This window comes from Trichosurus vulpecula, chromosome 4, assembly GCF_011100635.1.
Source record: "Trichosurus vulpecula isolate mTriVul1 chromosome 4, mTriVul1.pri, whole genome shotgun sequence".
Taxonomy (NCBI): Eukaryota; Metazoa; Chordata; class Mammalia; order Diprotodontia; family Phalangeridae; genus Trichosurus; species Trichosurus vulpecula.
In genome coordinates this window covers 416,638,395-416,660,091 of record NC_050576.1, presented here as the reverse complement: position 1 = coordinate 416,660,091, position 21,697 = coordinate 416,638,395, and the positions used below count along the sequence as shown (strand labels likewise).

Genomic DNA, 21,697 nt, shown 5'->3' with positions numbered 1-21,697 from the left:
GCATGGAAATCTATCTTGCCCTATAGGAAAATAGAAGCAGAAAGGGATGGGGGGGTGGGGTGGTGATGGAAGGGAGGGTAGATTGGAGGAAGGGGTAATCAGAATGCACACCGTCTTGGGGCATGGGGAGGGGAGAGATACAGAGAAAATTTTGAACTCAAAATCTTGTGGAAGTGAATGTTGAAAAGTAAAATAAATTAATAACGATTAGCTTTCCAGCTGTTTTGGGCTGGCAGTAGTGCACTGCGCGCGCATACAAACACGCGTGCACACACACAAAACATGCTGCTATAAATATTTTTACAGATATAGATCGTCTCTGTCTTTTACATCTTTGAGGTATATTTCTAATTTTTTTTTAAGGCAGGGCAATTGGGGTTAAGTGACTTGCCCAAGGTTACACAGCTAGTAAGTGTGTCAAGTGTCTGAGGCCGCATTTGAACTCAGGTCCTTCTGACTCCAGGGCTGGTACTCTACTCACTGCGCCACCTAGCTACCCCGTGAGATATATTTCTAATAGTGGCCTTACTAGGTCAAAGGTAATGTAATTATTTGATTTTTGGGGTGCAGTTTGAAATTCCTTTTCAGAATGTTCCCCCACAGCTCCACCAACATGGCATTAGTGTGCCTTTCCCCCCAAATTTCTTCGGTCATTTGCTGCTTTTGTCATCTTTGCCAAAAGATGAGTGTGAGGAATAATATCAAGATTATTTTAAGTTGCATTTACCTTATTAGTTGGAGAAATTTTATATGATTTTTGCTAACTTGTATTTTTTTCTTTTGAAAACTACTTTTTCCTTAGAAATCCTGAGAAGGAAGATGTGTGGGAAGACATTAATTTGTTAGGACCTAGAAGGCTCCAAATACTTCACAAAACCCCAGGGAAACCATAAAAATGCAACATAGGAAAAAGACAAAGAAAACCAAGAGAAACGGGTATAAATTCCTTTATTCAGTCCAAGACTACACAAAAAGATTGGCAATTCTAAGGAAACCCTGAATAGAGACAAGCCAGAAAATTAAATAAGAATCAGCTTGGTCCCATTTCAGGCAACAGGGCCGGCTTAATATCAATTGTGGAGCTACCCAAGAGCCCCAGTCACAGCAGGAGAAAGAACCAGACAATTCCTGCAAAAGGCAGGGCCTGGTCTTATCCCTGAAATGAGGATAAAATCTGGATTAGCTACATTATTCAGGAATTAGACCCAAGGGGCACTTTGACCTCAGCGTAATCCAGAAAAGTGAAATTGGAGATATGAATAAACAAGAAAAGCCTAAAGAAAATAAAGAAACTACTTGGATTGATATAAACCCAAGTGTGGTACTTTAGGAAAAAAGATATCCTGGAAACAAGGACCTCAAAAGTAGCTGGAGGAAATGAAACAAGAGCTGCAAAATGGTGTACCATTTTGAGGAATAAATTATAAGGAGAATTAATGGTTTAATAAAAACAATAGTAAACGTAGTTTAGGATTCAAATCCTCAAAAACAAGAATGGATCAAAAAGAAGTTAATGAATTCATTACAGAAGAAATATCAAATCAAAATCAAATGATTCAGAAAATTTTAAAAAAGAAAAGAAAATAAAAGGCTTATCAACCTGTGATCTGAGGAAATTACAGGAATTCTGAAAATCAAAGAAAAGAAACCTGGCAAGACTTATATGAACTGATGAAGGGTGGAGGAAGCAGAACTAGGGCCACAATCTGTATCACATTATAAAGATAAGAAACTTAGAATAACTTGGGAATTCTGATCAATGAAATTACCAAACACAATTCCACAAGACCAATGATGAATGTTACTGCCCTCTTGACAGAAAGATGATGGAACTGAGAAACAATGAAAGATACATTTTGAAACACAGCCTATACGAGAATTGCATGACTATATTTAATATTTTTGTTATAAATGCCTTGTTCCTTCCCCCTTTTTTCCCCAATCTGCGGGAAAGGTAGAAGTATAATAGAGAAGGATAAAATACCAAAAGAAAAAGAAGAGAAAAAAGTAGTTGTTGAGACTTTTTCTTTTTTCTTTTAAATGCAGAGAAAATAATGAAAAGCCAGTAAGAACAGACAAGCAGGATAGTTTTGAAAGGTACATGTTGGTTTTTATTATTTACTTAAGAAGAAATACAATGATATAAAATAGAGATCTGCTGCTTCAGATAGGATGCTACTTTACTGCTCTACTAAATATAAAGAAACATTTATTTTATTAGGTGTTGGTTAAGAGCCATTAATCATTACTCATTGATTCCCTTCTTTAAACCAGTTCCAAGTCAATCTACTGTAACTGTACTGTTTTCTACACCTCACTTCTCTGCCTTTTCCACAACACATGGTTAGGAAAGACTTTTTCAAATATTTTGGCAGACCTATTCTTGACTACTGCTTCTTTTTGCAGATTTTCATTAATAATCTATTCAATTGGCCTATGTCTATAGACTTTTCTCTTCCTTTTTTGAAAATCATGGTATTGTTTGCTTTTCTTCTCCATAATCTTTCAACTATCATTGACAGTGGCACAACAATCAAAGCTTTAGGGTTCTTTCACTATTCCCAGGACATAATTAATCTGACTCAGGTTTTTTTAATTTATCCAAGACTTTAATTTATCAAGGTTTTCTTTCTCTGCTAATCTTTCATACCAATCACCTATAAGTCTTTTTTGTCCCCTCATTTTCACTGAAAATGCTATTTATCTTGGCAGAGAAAACCAAAAGAAAACAAGCATAACTCCACAGTGTAATCAGTTTTTATTGTCTTTTCCTCAAACAGCAGTCCTACAATACAGATTTAAACATACACACATAAACAAAACACAGTGTGTGTGCCTTGCTTTCCTTGCCAGGCTCAGCTTTATCAGTTTTAAAACTTCTCATATTATTTTTATAGAATTGTTCCATGCTCATACTCATACTAACCTGCCATTCCTTTCCATTTTTTAAACATATTTTTAATAAATCTAAGATGATTGGTGAGCTCCCCATAAATCCAATCGTTCTCTTCAGATAACTCTTGTTTTCATTCATCATCAGAATTGTTACTCTTTGTTCCTTCTGAACTTTTTACTTTCCCATTTCCTCGTTGCCTGATTCACCCTATGGAAATTTAGTGCTCCTTATTCTTCCTTTGAATCCCGGGAAACATGCTCTCCCCAAACCTACAATGCATGCCAGGCTATATCTTGCTTTCCTCTCCCTCTCTTTCATAAACTGTAGGAGAGTGGCTGTTTCCCTCCAAAGTTTCTATCGTATCCACCCCAGAATCCTGTTCTTCTGTGTTAGTGACAATTCGATCCAGTATGCTGAATTCTTTCATTTATACTGCTTCTGTGCCAGAATTCAGATCTGTTTCTAAAAAACATTAGCCAATTTTTCTTTCTGTCCATATGGCCTGCAGTATATCCCAAAGATAAAGCTATTTTCCCCCTGCCACCACTGATCTTCATTCACATGCTTTCATCTCCTGAATCCTATATTTCCTTATTTGAGTATACATTCTTAATATATAATACTTCTCTTTTCTCTCCCCATCTATTCTATTTCTTTTATATAAAAGGCATAAGTATCTATTTCAGCAAAATTGATTTCCCTCAAGTTAGTACCTTTAGTTCCTCTTGTTCACTGCCTAGTTTTTGTGCACTTTTGTATTCATCACCTCCTTTGGGGGGATTTTATCTGCTGTGAATTTCTAGGTGTTTCAATTACTATTTGTCCTTCCTCATGAACATATATCGGTAGTTTTCTTCCTCTTATCCCTATTTTTCATTACACTATGCCAGGCCAAATGGCTTGTCTCTCTATACTTTTAAAACATGGTCAAGAAATCCAGATCCCTGACAAAAAAATCCCAAATCTCACAACAGTGTCTCATTTCTACAATCAATTTTTCTCTTCTCTGTTCCTTGGTTTCAATGGACAGTAGTGAGGAAACAATCTGTGTCTCTACATTTAGTTTCTTGCACCAAACTTCACAAACTTTGGCAATACTTCCTAGATACCACCTGAAAGAGATGTTTGTGCCTCATGAATTACCAGAAAGTGTAGATATCAGCATTTTGACACATTTAGCCAATTTCACTATGTTGTCCTGCCTCAAGTCTTCCCACATTTCATCCTCCACACAATTAAGAAAGTGATATTCCTAAAATGCAGGTCTGATCATCTCAAATAAACTCCAGTGGTTCTCATTTACCTTTACTATGAAAAACAAACCCCTCAGTTTGATATTTAAAACTCTTTACAACCCAGTTCTGACCCACTTTTCTAGACTTATTATATACCACACCCCTCCATAAATTATTAAAATTTAGTTAAGCTACAGGGTGTTCCTAAAATCTGGACACATCGGGAAAAATGCATATTTTGAAGAAATGAAATGAATGAAATTTTCAACAACATTTTATTTAATTAGAATATTAACAAATAACATCTTCAATATGATTTCCATCATTTGTGACGCAAAGGTTGATGTGCTTTGCAAGATTCATGTGAACTCGATGCAATAACTCAGCAACTCCACATTGTCATAAATTTTAGCACATTCACTCTTGGAATATGAATATGAAATCATATGATGTTTTTTGAAGTTGAAGATGTTATTTGTTAATATTCCAATTAAATAAAATGTTGTTGAAAATTAAAATTATTTCATTTCTTGAAAATATGCATTTTTGCCTATGTGTCCAGACTTTAGGAACACCCAGTAGTCTTCCTACTATTCCTCACACAGAGTACTCTACCTTTTGACAGGGTGTCCATGCCTGGAATGCATTCCGTTCTCACTCCCCTTCCCCTTAGAATTTCTTCTTTCCTTCAAATATCAATTTAAGCACCATTCCCTACTTGAGGCCTTTCTGATTCCCCCTAACTACTAGTATCTCCCCTGTAACATTATATCTATTTTGTTGTATTTATATTTATGCATCTCTGACTATAGAATATAAGCTCATTGAAAGCAAGCTATTATTTCTCTTTTGTCTTTGTGTCCCCAGTACATGGCACAATGTCTATCATATGGGGGGTATGCTTGCTTGACTGATGTTCTGGAAACACATCCAGGAAATTATGGCTGTCAGATCAACAAATAGCTGCCTGAGTTCCATGGGAATCACCAACAACTGTAATTGTCCACTTCTTCCTATGACATGTATGAATTTGTAATGGAGCGCAGCCAGGAAACATGCAAGGTTGAAATTCAAATCTATCTATTTTTCTTTCTTCTGGTTAATAGCACTCACAAGATATGGTCAGACAAAATGTTGACATCAAAGGTGAAAAGGCAATTTTCTCAGGGCTCAAAGTCCTTTATTGGGACTGGAAGCAGTCTTTTAAAATTTTTACACTCAATTATATACTTTTATGATAATTTGTATAATTTTCCCTAATGTATTTTAAAGAATGAACAGATTTTAAGTATTACATTTTAGTCACTGCAATTTCATTATTCAAGCTTTTAAATTCCATAATCATAACTACTGCTGAACCTAAGCTTATACCTAAAGCAAAATCAATGTCCATTTAGATTTACAAACGACAAATCAGGTGGTAATTCCTGATTAGACAAACATTCACCACAGGATTTCCTTTAAATAACATATTCTCCCGCTGCTTATAAAATGATTCAATATTTAAAAACACCCCATTCTATTTAAAAACAGTTTTTCGAAATTACTCTCCATTGAGTAATTTTGAAAAGCTGTTTTTAAATTGAGCTTTCTGCACAAAGAGCAACATGTTATTGCACGCAAAAAGTGATATAAAAGATATCATCACAAGGATGTATGACTAGAAAAGGAAACAGACCAGTTAGATAACAAGGACAAGGGATGGACAGACTGAATATGGTAGTGGTTCTTATGTGACAACTAAAGAAGTAAAGGAAGGTCCTTAAGTATTTTCATGGACTTCTTGTGGAAAATTTACAGGAAAATAAAGACAAAAGTCACAGGATGAGAAGGCATCAGTAGGTTCTAACTACTAGCTAGCAATGAGATCACAGATCCATTTAATAATTTCCAAAATTACACTTACTGCAGAAAAGATGTCCATTCTAACAAATACTTTTATAATTGTCTATATTAATTTGGAAATGACTTAGTAAATTATATTCATAGGCTCACAGAAATTTTTATGGCTTAGGAAGCCAAGGATTCATACATGGCTTATATGAAACAAGATATAGTACTTTCTGGTTCATTTCTTTTTAATGATTCATTTAAAATGAAAGTGTAACAATGAACAATACCCATACTACGATATACAGGGTGTACCAAAAGTCTTAGAGAAGTTTTAAACTGTAATATCTTACAGCAATTACCACTTAACAGATATCAAAGCTAGTATTATTATTACAAGCATATAATAATTAGAAACTATTAACTGCTATATTATAAGCCAATACAACTTAAAGGTGTACTAACATTTTTAGGACACCCTGTAAATAGTATACAAATCACACTTAGTTGGAGAAATCACTATTAGTAACAATGTGCCAGGAAGTAAAATGCAGCTACTACCAAAAGCATAAATTTGATTTGTAAAATGTTGTTTATGTCTCTGATTATTTTAACAATAGTAGTTTAATATTAAAAAGTCCCTCTATTTTGTATCAAAGGCTTTTTCTACACGTATTGAGACAATCATGTGGTTTGGGATGTTTTGGCTTTTAACATGATTATTGACTGTTTTCCTAATGTTGCATTCCTTTGCATTCTGAACCTTTTCATCCTGGTATAAATCGAAGTCTGTTTCTGTGATCTATCTCTCCCTGATTTAGGTGTAAGGATAACATCTGTCTCATGAAGAGATTCTGATAGAGTTCTTTCTTTCTAAATATTTGAGAATAATCTGTGAAGTGTGGGTACTACTTTCCTTTGAAAAGTTTGATAGGCTTTTCATGTGAATCCATAAACACCATGAGTTTCTTATAGTTCTTTTATAGCTAGATCTTTTGCCTTTTCTAAGATTGAGCCATGTAAGATCTCTATCTGGTGGACTGATAAATACATTCTAGAGCAGCAGAACCAGGAAAGAGATGAGGTAAAACAATCTTCCAGCCCAAGTAAACTCAGAATGTCAATAGGAAAGGTCTGTCATCTCACTGAGGTGAGAGTGAATGTGACAGATGATTAATTAGATCTCTATTTTATTCCAATCAGTATTAATCAGTTTGATATGATTCCAAAGGGGTAGTGATTATACATTCTGTATATTAGGTCCCAGAGCTGTGAACTGCAGTTTACCAGTTCATTTGCCTAACCACAAGAATACTGATGACTAAACCTAGTGTGGGTGGGATGTCTTGACATGATAAGGAGTGTCCCCCAACTTAATTTGCACATTCAGATCACCCTCTCTCACCCAACGTGGGCAGTGGACCATCTTATGACCACTCAACTCAGCAGAAATGACCCTTGCCTATCTTATGAGCACTTACTCAGTGGAGGTGTCCCTCACTTTGTCCATCCTGTCAATACCCATGCTGATGCATTATTTCTGGCCCTCCTGAATGGTCAAAAGCAAGGTCTATCAACCAAGGAGAGCCTGTATTTTACTTTACCTCTTCTGAGTGTCTGGATATCAAGTCCTATGAAAGTAAGGTCCTGTGGAATGGAGGCATCTCAGATTGTAAGCAAGATCTGATCTCCATTTCTTTAGAGGGGCCCATGGACCCTTTAATAAAGTGTTATTGGCTTAGAGCTCTGCCTCAGTGGTTTTTTCTTGTAAACTGGATAATTTGGACACCACATGGAGTCAGATCAGGCAGCCGGGGCAAACTAACAGCAAGCCATGCCCTAGCAAATACATGTAGGCAATTGAAAATCAGCAAGAGACTGCTAGAGCTCTAACCTCACAGATGATAAGGATATCAGACTACTGGTCAGAAGGAGATTACAAAGGACATTTTGCTAGCACTGGGTAAAAGACTCAGTTGCACTCCCGAAATGGGGACCTGGGACACAGACCCAGATCACAGTCACAGGGTGAGGAAGGGCAGTGGGGATCCTGGTAATGGGTCCAGGAAGGAAAAGAGTGCTTATGGTCACTTGAAGAATAGAACACAGGCCAGGAGTGTAGTATCCATACCTCTTCTAAGATCATACCACCTTGGAAGAACCAAAAACTTAGAGGATTCCAGAATTAGCTCTGAAAACAGCAGCATGAAAAACTTGAGGTTTGGAATGGTGTATGCTCTACCCCAGGAGCAGAGTCCAACTTTCACATAAAATTAAAGTGAAGAAATAGGATGAAAAATGAGCAAAAAACAACAACAAAAAGAACATGACTACAGAAAGTTACTATGATAACAAGGAAGAACAAAACACAAACTCAGAAGATGACAATAATGTCAAAAAACCTACATGAAAAGCTTCAAAGAAAAATGTGACTTGGTCTCAGTCCCCCCGAAAAACTAGAAGAACAAAAAAAGAGTTTTAAAAATCAAATATGGTCAGGCCAATATAATAAAACTGGGAACTCTACCTAAATTAATTTCCTTATTCAGTGCCATACTAATCAAACTACCAAAAAAAGTATTTTATGGAGCTAGAAAAAAGATGACAGAATTCATCTGGAAGAATTAAAAGAATATCAAGGAAGATAATGGGGAAAAAAGTGATGGAAGGCCACTTAGCTGTAACAGATCTCAGACTGTAACATAAAGTGGTAACCATCAAAACAACCTAGTACTAGCTAAGAAATAGAGTGTCAGATCAACGGTATAGATTAGGTACACAATACACAGTTGTAAAAGACCATAGTAGTCAAGTTTCTGTCAAAACTAAAGATCCAAAATTTGGGGACAAGAATTCATTATTTGACAAAAACTGCTGGGAAAACTGGAAAATAGTATGGAAGATACTAGGTATTGACCAGTATCTTACACCACATACCAAGATAATGACAAAATGGGCATATGATTTAGATATAACCAGATTGGGGAGCAAGGAATAGTTTACTTGTCAGATAAATGAAAGGAAGGATCTGTGACCAAACAAGAGCATTATGAGATATGAAATGGACAATTTTGAATATATTAAATTTAAAAAGGTTTTGCACAAACAAAAGCAATGCAATCAAGATTACAAGGAAAGCGGAAAGGTACAAAAATTTTTTTCTACAGCAAGTGTCTCTGGTAAAGGATTCATTTCTCAAATATATACAAAACCGAGTCAAACTTTAAATACAAGTGATTTCCCAATTGATAGATAGTCGAAGGATATGAACAGGCAGTTTTCAAGAGAAGAAATCAAATCTATCTATAGTCATATGAACAAATGTTCTAAATCACTACTGATCAGAGAAATGCAAATTAAAATAACTCTGAGGGACCACCTCATGCCTATCTATAATAACAATTTAGATTTGAAGATCTTTCCCACCCATTAATAGGCCATGTGACCTGCTTACATCACAGGAAACCTAAGTCACATGTGGTGGGAGCAGGTTACTGAGAAGAAAAAGTAGTTAAGTCACAGAAAATGCTGAGAGAGAGAGAGCTGTTATGGCTGTTAATAGGCATTGTGACTGTTAGAGCTGAGGTAACGCAAGTCAACCTCTGATAGCTGAACAGACTGTGATACCTGTACTGTGAGTTTGTCTTTGGGAAGACCCTAGCAGGGGGTCTGAGAGGTTTTGTGATGGCATTGTGATATTATGTATCGAATGCTTTGCTGCTGTAATGGATTGGGTAGATGGCTTATGAGATACGGTTTTCTGGTGTCTGAATAAATGGTTTACTTCTCCTACCTTCTATGTGGAGAGTCTTGTATACTTTGCTGTACAGAACTACACAGGCATTTTGACAATTATCATCTACATTGTTATTACTGCCTTATTGACACACTATCACTGCTGATCAGAGAAATGCAAATTAAAATAACTCTGAGGGACCACTTCATGCCTGTCCAATCAGCTAATATGACAGAAAAGAAAAATGATAAATGTTGGAGGGGATATAGGAAAATTGGGACACAAATGCACTGTTGGTAGAGCTGTGAACTGATCCAAATGTAGAGCAATCTGAAACTGTGCATACCCTTTGACCCAGCAATACCACAGTTAGGTCTATGTCCCAAAGAGATAAAAAGAAAAAGGGGGGGAAAGAACTTATTTTTACAAAAATAGTTATAGCAACTCTTTTTGCGGCAGCAAAGAATTGAAAATTGAGGGGATGTCCATCAATTGGGGAACGGATGAACAAGTTGTGGTATATGATTATAAGGAAATACTGTGGTGATATAAGAAATGACAAGCAGGATGATTTCAGAGAATTCTGAAAAGAATTATATAAAGTGATGCCAAGTAAAATGAATCTCAGCATCCGGGCTCAGGGGAGGGCCTAGTTTACACATGAGTTTGAGTGACATGTCTGGGACAGCAGAGGATTTTAGACCACATGGGTTTAAGTCGCCTCTTTGGGATGATTCTAGGTCATGTGGGTGAGTCGCATGTGTGACTCACCCCTGACCCTGTAAAAGATATAAAACCAGGGGTTAGCTTTCTATTTTTTGGAGCTCTTACCCACAGCAGTGGTGGCGCGAGTGACTCTGGGCCAGCCCTCCTTATGAGCTCCCGGGCTGAACCTAGATGTTGGTAACTATGAATCTGTATTTGGTCTGTCTGTCGATGTTTGTAATTTGTTTAGGGCTCTCACTCTTTGTGGCAGTGGAGACTCTGGGCAGCTGTAGCTAAGAGCCCTCCAGCTCATAAACGTGGATGTTGGGACTTTGTTAAACTCTGGTAACTATATATTGGGATTTGAATCAGACAAGGTCTGTCTGTCCATGTTTGTACTTTGTTTGTATTTTGTTCCGAAGTGTAGGGTGCTGGCTATTTCCCCTGAACTAAGTGAATGGTATTTGTATGCTGAATTAAAATAAGCTTGTCAACCCCTTAATGTTGCTTTCCTTACTAAAGCAGATCAAAAGAACCTGTGCTTTTGCAGCATGCTGGTAGCGTTCTTGTTGTTGGGCTTGTGATAGTCTTTCACCCCCACAACAGCTGCTAGCCGGATTGTTGTAACACTCAGTACTAGGGTAGTTGAAGGGAATATACATATACGTATAGACAGAGGGCACAGGGTGAGTTGAATATGAAGGGATGATATCTAAAAAATAAAATTAAGGGGTGAGAGAGGAATATATTGGGAGAAGGAGAAAGGGAGAGATAGAATGGGGTAAATTATCTCATCTAAAAGAGGCAAGAAAAAGTTGTTATAATGGGAAGGAAGAGAGGGGAGGAATGAAAGAGAATGAGTGAATCTTACTCTCATTGGATTTGGCTTAAGGAGGGAATAACATACATACTCAACTGGGTATCTTACCCTACAGGAAAGTATGGGGGGAAAGGTATGACAGGGGTGGGGGGATGGTAGAATGGAGGACAGATTGGGGGAGAGTATAGTCAGAAGCAAACAGTTTTGAAAAGGGACAGGGTCAAAGGAGAAAGTTTAATTAATGGGGGATGGGATAGGATGGAGGGAACTATGGTTAGGCTTTCACAACATGACTATTATGTAAGTATTTTACATATCAATGAATGCATAGCCTATATTGAATTGCTTGCCTTCTGAAGGAGGGTGGGTGGGGAGGGATAAAGGGAGAGAATTTGGAACTCCAAGTTCTAAAAACAAATGTTAAAAATTGTTTTTACATGCAACTGGGAAATAAGATATACAGGCAATGGCGTATAGAAATCTATCTTGCCCTACAAGAAAATAGGGGGGAAGGGGAAGGTGGGGGAGTGGGGTGATAGGAGGGCAGACTGGGGAAAGGGGCGATCAGAATATATGCCATGTTGGGGTGGGGAGGAGGGGAGAAATGGGGAAAAATCTGTAACTTAAAATGTCATGGAAATGAACGTTGAAAACTAAAAATAAACTAATCTTAAAAAAAAAGAAACAGAATAAGATTTGTAAACAGTAACAGTAATATTATACAATGATCAACTGTGAATGACACAGCTATTCTCAGCAATACAATAATTTAAGAGAATTCTAAAGGACTCATAATGAAAATGCTATCCACCTCCAGAGAAAGAACTGATAGAGTCTGAATACAGATCAACACATACTATTTTTCATTCTTTATTTTTGTCATGATCTTTTTGTTTCTTTCACAACATAAATAATATGGAAATATGTTTTGCATGATACAACATGTACAACCTATTTCAAATTGCTTCCTGTTCCAAAGAGGGAAGATGGAAGATAGGGAAGGAGAGAATTTGGAATTTGAAAAAAAATGTTAAAATTGTTTTTACATTTAATTTGGGAAAAATAAAATATTCAAAAATTAATGTTAAAAATTATTTTTACATGCAGTGGGAAAATAAAACATTATAAAAAATAAAGTCATGAGTTATCTTTACATTTTCCTCCATTTCTCTACTATTCCATTTTTTTTTCCGAGTTATGATTTTTTTTCCATCTTCTGTTGAAAATCCCAAGTACTATGAACTTTTAAGGTGGCTCTATGTCCATTAGCTCTCTTCCCCTTACCCCTAATATCTCCTTGCTATTATCTTTCCATTTAGAGTTTTGCTTACCAGTTCCTTTTTCTTTCCTGATTTTATCTTGTTATTAATCCTTCCCTTCACCCTTACCCCCTTCCCTCAAACAGAGTCCCCCTTTCTCACTTCACCTTGATCAGCTTTTTAAATTTCATTTTTTGTGCCCCTTTCCAGAGCCTCTTACTCTCTTCTTTGGGTTCCTCCTACCTTAGACCATGGAGACAACTGAAATTGCTTTATCTTTGGCATGTAATTTCTGTTTTGGGGAGGTTTGAGAGCAGGTGAGTTTCAAGGAACATGTTTAGTCCTCCTATCTTTCCTCTATCTTTTTGGTCATATGACCACCTGAAACAACAACAATGCTTAGGAATACTTACAACTAATATTAAGAACACTGAATAATTTTTCTGCATCTCCATTTTATATTTCTGTTGTTCATATTTCATTCAGTAAACTTGTCTCAAAGGCTAATCAAAATGCTAAAATTGCTACTCTGACTGTTGAGCATAGACTATTTCTCTTTCTTAAAATTGTGATAATCCCATTGCTTGGCAGGAAGATATCTGAATTTTTATTGTATTCTTACCTCTCAGAAAAAAGGAATATACACAGGTAACACTAAACAATCACACACAGGGAATTTAAAGCTAAATCACTTTTTTTCATAGTGTAACACATGGTAGATGAAAATTAATGCAGACTAACACAAAGGACCAAAAATAAAATGTTCCAATTTTCCTCCAGTGAATTGGGGAAAATATTATGTTCTCCATGAAATACGAACTACCTATAAAAGGATGACCTATTAAGCTTATAAAACTCAAAATGTAACATCATATTGAGAGACTCTTTAATTTTAGTCATGGAAATTTCAAAATACTGCTGGGATAGAAAATTGCTAGTTTGTAATTATAGCTCTCTCTGCAGGTATCACTCATTACCGAAGCTGAGAATAAAAGACTGTCAATAAAACTCCTAAACACAAATGCCACAAAACACTCTCCCTCCTTCCTTCCCTCCCTCCCCCCCTCACAAACACACACACACACACACACACACACACACACAGAGGATGACCCACATCGTGTAAACCAGAGTAGTTTGTCCCTTATTATCAAGTATGTGGTTTGAATACAGACAAAACTGAGGTTAAGGAAAGAAACAATTTAACCTTTTCTAGTACTGATGAAAAAAGTTCACTGTAAAGTTTTCTACCTACATTATTCTTTCAAGTTCCTTTATGTTCTTTTTGCCATTACTAAAAGAATCCCTAAATCATAGAGCATTCAAAAACTCTTGAAAAGACCCTGTTCTGTAGGACCAAGAACAAGCAGATCTTGGAACATGATGAATATCCAGGGAGTGAAAAAGGACACACTTCTTTCTACTCACAGAGTCACTCAAACTATTGCTTCTTATACTGTTCTTCATGAAGATGTCATGTTTTTGTGTTTGTGCTTTCCTACCTGTCTTTGTTTCCACTGTTTATTAAAAAAAAACATACTCTTTATGAAAAATTTAAGTTGTTTCCACATTAAGTCAACATGTATTCATTAAACATCTAGTGTGTGCCAGGTACTGGGGATACAATGGCAAAAATGAAATAAGCACTTCCTTTAAGATTACATTGTATCAGGGGAAATTACAGATGTGTATACACACACACACACACACACACACACACACACACATGCACACACACACACAAGTATATGCAAGATAATTTATTTTTAGGCCGAGCAGCTAAAGGATCAGAAAGGTCGTATAAGCATTGTATTTGTATAGAAATTTTAAAGAAATCAGGTATTCTAAGTGGCAGAGACAGGAGATAAGAAGTATATTCCCCTTCTTAATCTCTCTATATTAGCATTTGACACTATATAATACGCTTCCCTTCTTGATATTTTCTTCTCTCCAGCTTTTCATGACACTCCATTCCCTTTGTTTTCTTCTTACATCTCTTACTACTCCTTTAGAATCTCTCGCTGCATTACCACCTGTGTCCCTATTCCCCTTTCCCCATCTACCATCCCCAGAGCTCTGGGCTCCTCTTCTTTTCTCTGTCTTTACTCTCTTCTTGATAAATGCTGGAGAGAAATAAAGAAAGGGAATGACTATTTAAACTGATGAAAAGATACAGATCCTTGAGGTACTAAGTACTACTATTTCCAAAGGAAGAAGGCAGAACTCATAACCTGAATCTAAAAGTTGATAGTTATATAAAATATAGGATGGTATTTATTAAATTTTAATTTGGCAGTAACTTTAGAAAAGATCAGAAAATTTTGATGATATTAAATTAGGTCAGGGAAAAACTAGGATAATTTGTTTTGTTTATACACACTTTCAGAAGAACTTCAAAAGTTTCAGCCAGCAATGAACAGCTCAACTAACATAAAGCAGAAAACATGCCAGGAATCTTGAGCTCCTTAGAGGAAATATGACATATAAAATAAGAATATGAAAGCATAACTTGTCAAGAGGGAGAAGGAAAAAACTTTGCTAGATAATGCTCCTCCTAGCTATTGCCCTTTTCCTGATCTTTCAGTTGATGATTTTTTTTATTTTAAGAACTTTTGCCAGCTCATTTCTTTGAGTAAATTAAAAATATTATTTTGAGGATTTGCTTCTTGATCATATCTTAACTGGAGGCACCTAGGGGGCTCAGTGGATACAGCACTGGGCCTTGGAAGGGGAAGGAATAATTGGGATAACTATGATGATGTAAGAAATAGAAGGCATCAATCTAATATTATTGTAAAAAAAAAAAACTTTTAAAGACATTAAAATTGCCCAAGATTCAATTGGTTCAGGGGACTAAGACTCAGGCTACTAATACAGCATCAACAATCCAACAACAGCTCGGGAAGGGAGGTGGCACAGGGGATAGGGAACTGGGCCTGAGGTCAGGAAGACCTGAGTTCAAATTAAGGCTCAGACATTCACTTAATCCGTGTCACTCCATTTCCTCATTTGTAAAATGGGCGTAGTAATAGCACCCACCTCCCCGGGATGTTGTGAGGATCAATTGAAATAGTAATTGTAAAGCACTTAGCACAGTGTCTAGGGCATGAGTGAGGGCTATGTTAAATGTTACCTCCTACTGCCACTTTTTATTATTACTGCTATTATTATAATAGTTGTTATTAGTCTCAATGAACGCCTAATCCCTTTCTTGCTCTTGTTCTGCAATGGCTAAGTAAACTTCCTTTTCTTACATGTTAAAAAAAAATAAAACTAAAAAAGACAAATCAAACTTAAGCTGCTTTGCTTTGAGAAGAACAGAGGAGGCGAGAGAGGTGATAATCCTGGTGTAATTCACCCTGGTCTGAACACATCTAGGCTGCTGTGTTCAGTCATGGGTGCCACATTTTAAGAATGGTGTAGATAAATGGGAGCATGTCTAAAAGCAGATGAGGATAATCAACAACCTTGTGATTATGCCACATGAGGAAGATATGGGAAAGCTGGGGATGTTTAGTCTGGAGAAGAGGACATGACAGGAGTTTTCAAATATTTGAAGGGCTATTTCCTCAAAGAGGAATCGAATCTTACTTGTTCTGCTTGACCTCAGAAGGCAGAAGTAGTGATAATGGTAGAAGTTTCAGTGAGGAGATTTAAAAGGAGATCTGGCTTGATACAAGGGAAAAAATACTTCCTAACTGTTCTATTTCAACCTACCTATCTGTAGAACTCAAAAACCAAGAATGTTTAAATTGACATATTTTTAAGATATGTTTTAAGATATTTTTAAGATATGTTTTTAAGATATGTTAGATCCTGTAAATAAGTGACAGAAATCAATACTGAAAATTCATTTTGGTCACTGTAAAACGAGTCATTCGTTATACTATTCAAATCCATCAAGCTCCCAATAAGCTGGAGAGTAGCCTCTTTCTTGCTATTTTAACAAACTATTTATCAGCACCCATCTTAGTTTGGGTATAATGTATGGAAGTGGAAAAATGACACAGGGCTACAGAAATGAAATCTTTACCCCAAAATTCTCAGTGGGAAGCTGCATTAAAAACTTATACAAGTTTTGTGTATGAAATGCCAAATATGTGGAGAATTAGAAACATGGAGAACACATAAAGAAATTCATATTTACATGGTGAAAAGGGACCAAATTATGACAATGGTGGAGATAAATTATGCAACAATGATATATACTCAGTATCTATGATGTCAATATGTAAATATTTTAAGATATGACAGTAATGAGCCAATTATTAAATATACAATGCAATCAAACCTAAGTGTAAATCAGTAATAACTCAGTGAGAGTTGTAAAATGATTTAATAATCTCTATTTTTTACTTCTGCTTCTTTTTATTGATTGAGAAATACTTAACATTATTTAGAGCCACAACTTTTACATGTTCAATTTTGTAGATATGCTCGAGTCTTCTGGAACTTGAGGGGTAACTATAGCTCTTAATATTCCATGTTAGGGAAATATTTTGAGTCTTAAACGAAACAGAACAGATAAACTTGGAGGTTGTTTGGAATATGACACAATAAGGACCGCTGACTGTTTTGCTTTTTATTCAATACCAGAGATACATTTTTTCTCCTAAATAGGCTTAGTTCACACAAATCGTTTTTATTACCAGGTAGAGGTGTGAGAACTTGCCCTCTTACAAAACTTATTAAGTTAAAGACATGCCCAGAAGACTTTGCTTACCTCTGGGGCTTTCCTGGGAAGAAACAAAGAGATAATGCATTCTTCATTCACTCATTCATTTTAAAAAGTATTTCTAGTAAGAGAGGTACAAGAACATAAAGATAAACAAGACACTTCCTCTCTGAAAGCCTTATATGAGAATCTTGATTAGTGCTAATCCCTTTTATTTATCAGCAAACTCTGTACGATGGAACTGTTTCTTTCCCTCAGGGCCCTAAAGCTAATAAAATTAATTGAAGTTCAAATAAAGTATATTTAGTTTTATCATGCAAGGCTATTCTAACAAGAGTCACTTTAACTGGTATTCTGCTCAAACATTTTTACTCTCTTTTTTTAAGCAAATAATTCACCATCAATTTACATCAACAAATTACTCAACCTCTCTGGACTAATTTTCTCATTGCAATGAGGACACTGAAGTAAATGAACTTGTTTCAACTGCATCTTTTCCTCCAAAAAGGTAAAGTTGTATTTTTTGCAAGAGCTATTCTTGCTCAATTATACCCCAAGTCTATAATAAATTCTAAGAGGACTGAGAATCATTAATTTTAGAATACTTATTTCAGTATGTTTTTCATGGGGCAAATTCTCCTATAATGAATATTATTGGGACAATATTTTGATTTCTAATTAACAACTACCTACTTAAAAAATGTCATTACAACAAAAATCGAGGAAAAGAAAATAATGCAAGTAGTCCTTTAAAAATTTCTTTAAATATTTTATAAGGCCAATAGTATCTTTTATATTATTTTCCTTTCATAATTTATGCCATATACAATTATAAAAATGGAATTTTAATTTCATATTTCCAACTTGGTATTCTGAAAATGTTTATATATAAGTTGATCTTGATATATTGAATAGAACATAATCATATTAAATTCTTCATTTTATTCACTTGAAATTCCTATTTAATACGGCTAAGACACACTTACCCATAAAATTCAAATAGCCTTCTCCTCCGAGAGCATGTGTAATGAGACGAATCATTTTATGAAGCTGTATTCCACGATCAATAACTAGCGTTAGAGGGGACAGCACACTCATGTTTGTATACATTTCAGCATCCATCAACCAGAATGCCAGGGTCTTATCACCAACAAGAGCCTATAGAAATAAAAAAATATGAAAATATGAAATGTGTTACAAACAATTATGATTTGAACCAAATTTACAAACAGACATTGCCTCCTTTAAGGTAAACAGGTTAGGTGAGGAAAAATGAATTTCTTATTCTGCAAATATTTTCTTGGAAGAATGTGAGCTGATAAAGCAGGTTTAGAAGGTAACAGATTTATTTTCAAGACAATGTTCAATTCCACAAAAAGTCTGAAGAACCATTCAATGTATCCATCATTCCTACAGAAGCATATGCAGATAATTAGAAAAGATGTGTCAGGTTTTCTGTAATACTGACCTATCTGTCTGTCTGTCTATCTAAAATCAATAGTTAAGAATAATCACACTACCTAGAGGAAAAAGTCAACTTTGATTATCTGTGTTAATACAGTGGAAAAGTGACTTACAGGATTAAAATAATTTTGACTGTTTTACAATATATCTTGATTTTGAGGGGAGGAGCAAACTTACTTTCTACTTATGCTCCTTTGGTTAACAATGAACATGTCATAAAAGCTCACATTTATATACTGTTTAACAGTTTACAAAGTGTTTTCCTCACAATCATATTGTGAAAAAGGTAGTATTAGAAGCATCTATCAGTCCTACTTTACAGGAGAGGAAATGAACTCAGAGCAGAAAAGTGACAAATGAAGTGCAAATAGTATTGGACTTGGAATCCTAAGACCTAAGGCTGAAACTTTCTAGATATACAACTTTGGATTAATCAGTTACCTCTTCTGGGCCTGAGTTTACTTATTTGCAAAATCAAGGAGCTGGACTAGATCATCTCTAAAGCCCCTTTCAGCTCTAATATTCTGTGATCCTTTAACTTGCCCAGAGTTATATAGTACTGTGATGTAAGGGGCTGACGGTCCTTGGAACACAATATCCCGGCTGCAAAAGCTTGAGGACATATCAACTCATGATATGACAGAGGCAATACCGAAGTATCTCCAGTAGCAGAGAGAAAAACAACGTAAGATTTTATATTAGTCACAGTAACTATGTAAATAAAACACAAGAATATTATCAAGGATAAACTGTCACAGGGGGTAGAAACTGGCCTGGCATCAGGAAGGTCTGAGTTAAATTCTGGCCTGAGACACTTAGTAGCTAGCCTAGGCAAGTCATTTGACTCCTGTTGGCCTCAGTGTCTTCATCTGTAAAATGAGGATACTAGTAACTCCCTCCCAAAGCTGTGAGAATCAAATGAAAAAGTAATTGTAAAGTGCTTCTCACAGTGCCTGGCACACAGTAAGCATTATATAAATTTAGGTAACATTATTATTACTATTACTATTGAGTAAGCAAGCAGAATATCTACTGCAGTTCTCAGGGCTGGGCTTGATTAAGTAAATTAAGTCAATCACTCTAGTCCATTTAAAATAAACGATGCCTTAATTCATCAGTACATGTAAGACCATGTATCAATAATTCAATCAGCCAATCAATCAGAGAATTTAGATTAAGTTTAAAAAAGTAATTGATCGAATAGATTGATGTTAGAGAGGAAATGTACTTGAACTAGCTGAGGGAAAGCAAACAAACCGGTTATACCCTAGGGATGGTCTGTAAAATATCGAGTCAGTTTGAGTTCCAGATTAGGGAATGAGTACTTGTCTGGAGAGAATGTTCCAGCAACATCCTTGAGGAGGAACTGTTGGTAGGGGCAGTGTTTCATCTTTAACCTATTTCTTGTGTAACATCCATCTGCTCGATCAGTTACTCTACGCACTGGTGACGGTGTGTCACAGAGTTTGGGGATTAATGTTTATATCAAATATTCTTACTACAGCACTTTAGGAAATATACCTTTCTAAAAGCTAATTAAGTAGAGCTCACTAATTGATAACCAACTGACAATCATGATAAAAACACCAGAATAGAGGCCCAAGCCAAAAGCATTAGAAAAATATCCCCAATTCTCCTAGGGGCAACCCTAGAAAATATGGAAAAGTTTGCTCATAACAGCCTAGATCTGGGGTTCCAAATTGTCAGTCAGAATGGACATTGGGATAAGGAAGGAACCTTTTCCCCGAGAGTTTACATGAGCTATACAATCTTAGACTGCACCATCATATTCAAGACAAGAGAGGTGATAGTACCTTGGTACTCTGCCTTGTTCATACCATATCTGGAATATTGTGGACTTCATATAAAGCATTTGGGGAAGGGATAACAGGAGGATGAAGTGATTGGAGTTGTCCAGTGCAGGCCACACCCCAGCAAGAGAGCATTAGGTCTTGGCAGAGACCAAGTTGGGAGGTGTGATTGAATCAACAGCAGTAACTCCCAGAGCTCCCAGCTCACAGACCATAAAGGGAGCAGCCAACCAGTCAGAAGGAGATTACAGAGTACCCTCTGCTGGAACTAGGTGCAGGACTTTGTCATACTGCCCAAACAGGGATCTGGGTCACAGACTCAGGTCAAAGTTCCAGGATGAGAAAGAAAACTAACAAAGTACAATGTACAGCCACAACGTGGTTACAGGTCCAGGGAGGAAAAGTGCTTATGGTCACTCACAACCCAGAGCATAGACCAGGAGAGCAGTGACCACACCTGTCCCTAGACCATACTACCCTGGCAGAACCAAAAACTTACAGGTGCCCAAAATTAGCTTTGAAAACAGTAGCATGAAAAACCTGAAGCTGGAGACAGAGAAGAGCCCAACTTTAACATAAAACTAAAAATCAAGGAATAGCCTGGAAAAATATGCAACAAAAACAAAATGAACAAAAAATCTGACCAAAGAAAGTTACTATGGTGACAGGAAAGATCAAAACACAAACTCAGAAGAAGATAATAAAATCCAAATTGGTAGACAAAAAATAACAAAGAAAAATGTGAATTGGTCTCAGGCCCCAAAGAATTCCTGGAAGAACTTAAAAAGAAAAAGAAAATTTAACTCATAAGAGAGGCAAAAAAAGATTGGGAAAAGAAATTAGAGTGATGCAAGAAAATAATGAAAAAAAGAGTTAACAGAAGGCACGAAGAATACAATACAAAAATCTTTTAAAATAAAATAATATATCAATAATTAATAATGATAATAATATATTGGACCAAATGGTAAAAGAGGCACAAAAATCTACTGAAAAGAAGTCAAAAATTCACTAAAGAAAATAATTCCTTAAAAAGTAGAACTGGCCAAAGAAAAAGGTGGTAAAAAAGCTCACCGAAGAAATTGATTCTTTAAAAATTAGATTTGGGCAAGTGGAAGTTAATGACTATACACAACATCAAGAAACAATAAAACAAAATCAAAAGAAGAAAACAGCAGAAGAAAATGTGAATTGTCTCATTGGAAGTATTTCAAGTAATCATATGGCAGAAGATTAGAATTGTTCTCGTTGGTCCCAAAGAATAAA

General features: G+C 35.9%; 1 protein-coding gene across 1 annotated transcript in view; it reads right to left on the bottom strand.

The window, feature by feature from the left end:
- GBE1 (1,4-alpha-glucan branching enzyme 1) overlaps window positions 1-21,697 on the bottom strand; it is a 354,639-nt gene that overhangs the window by 72,900 nt on the left and 260,042 nt on the right. Inside the window, exon 12 of the mRNA XM_036754162.1 lies at window positions 18,143-18,314. Coding sequence (XP_036610057.1) covers window positions 18,143-18,314 — 172 coding nt within the window. The remainder of the gene's footprint in view (window positions 1-18,142; window positions 18,315-21,697) is intronic.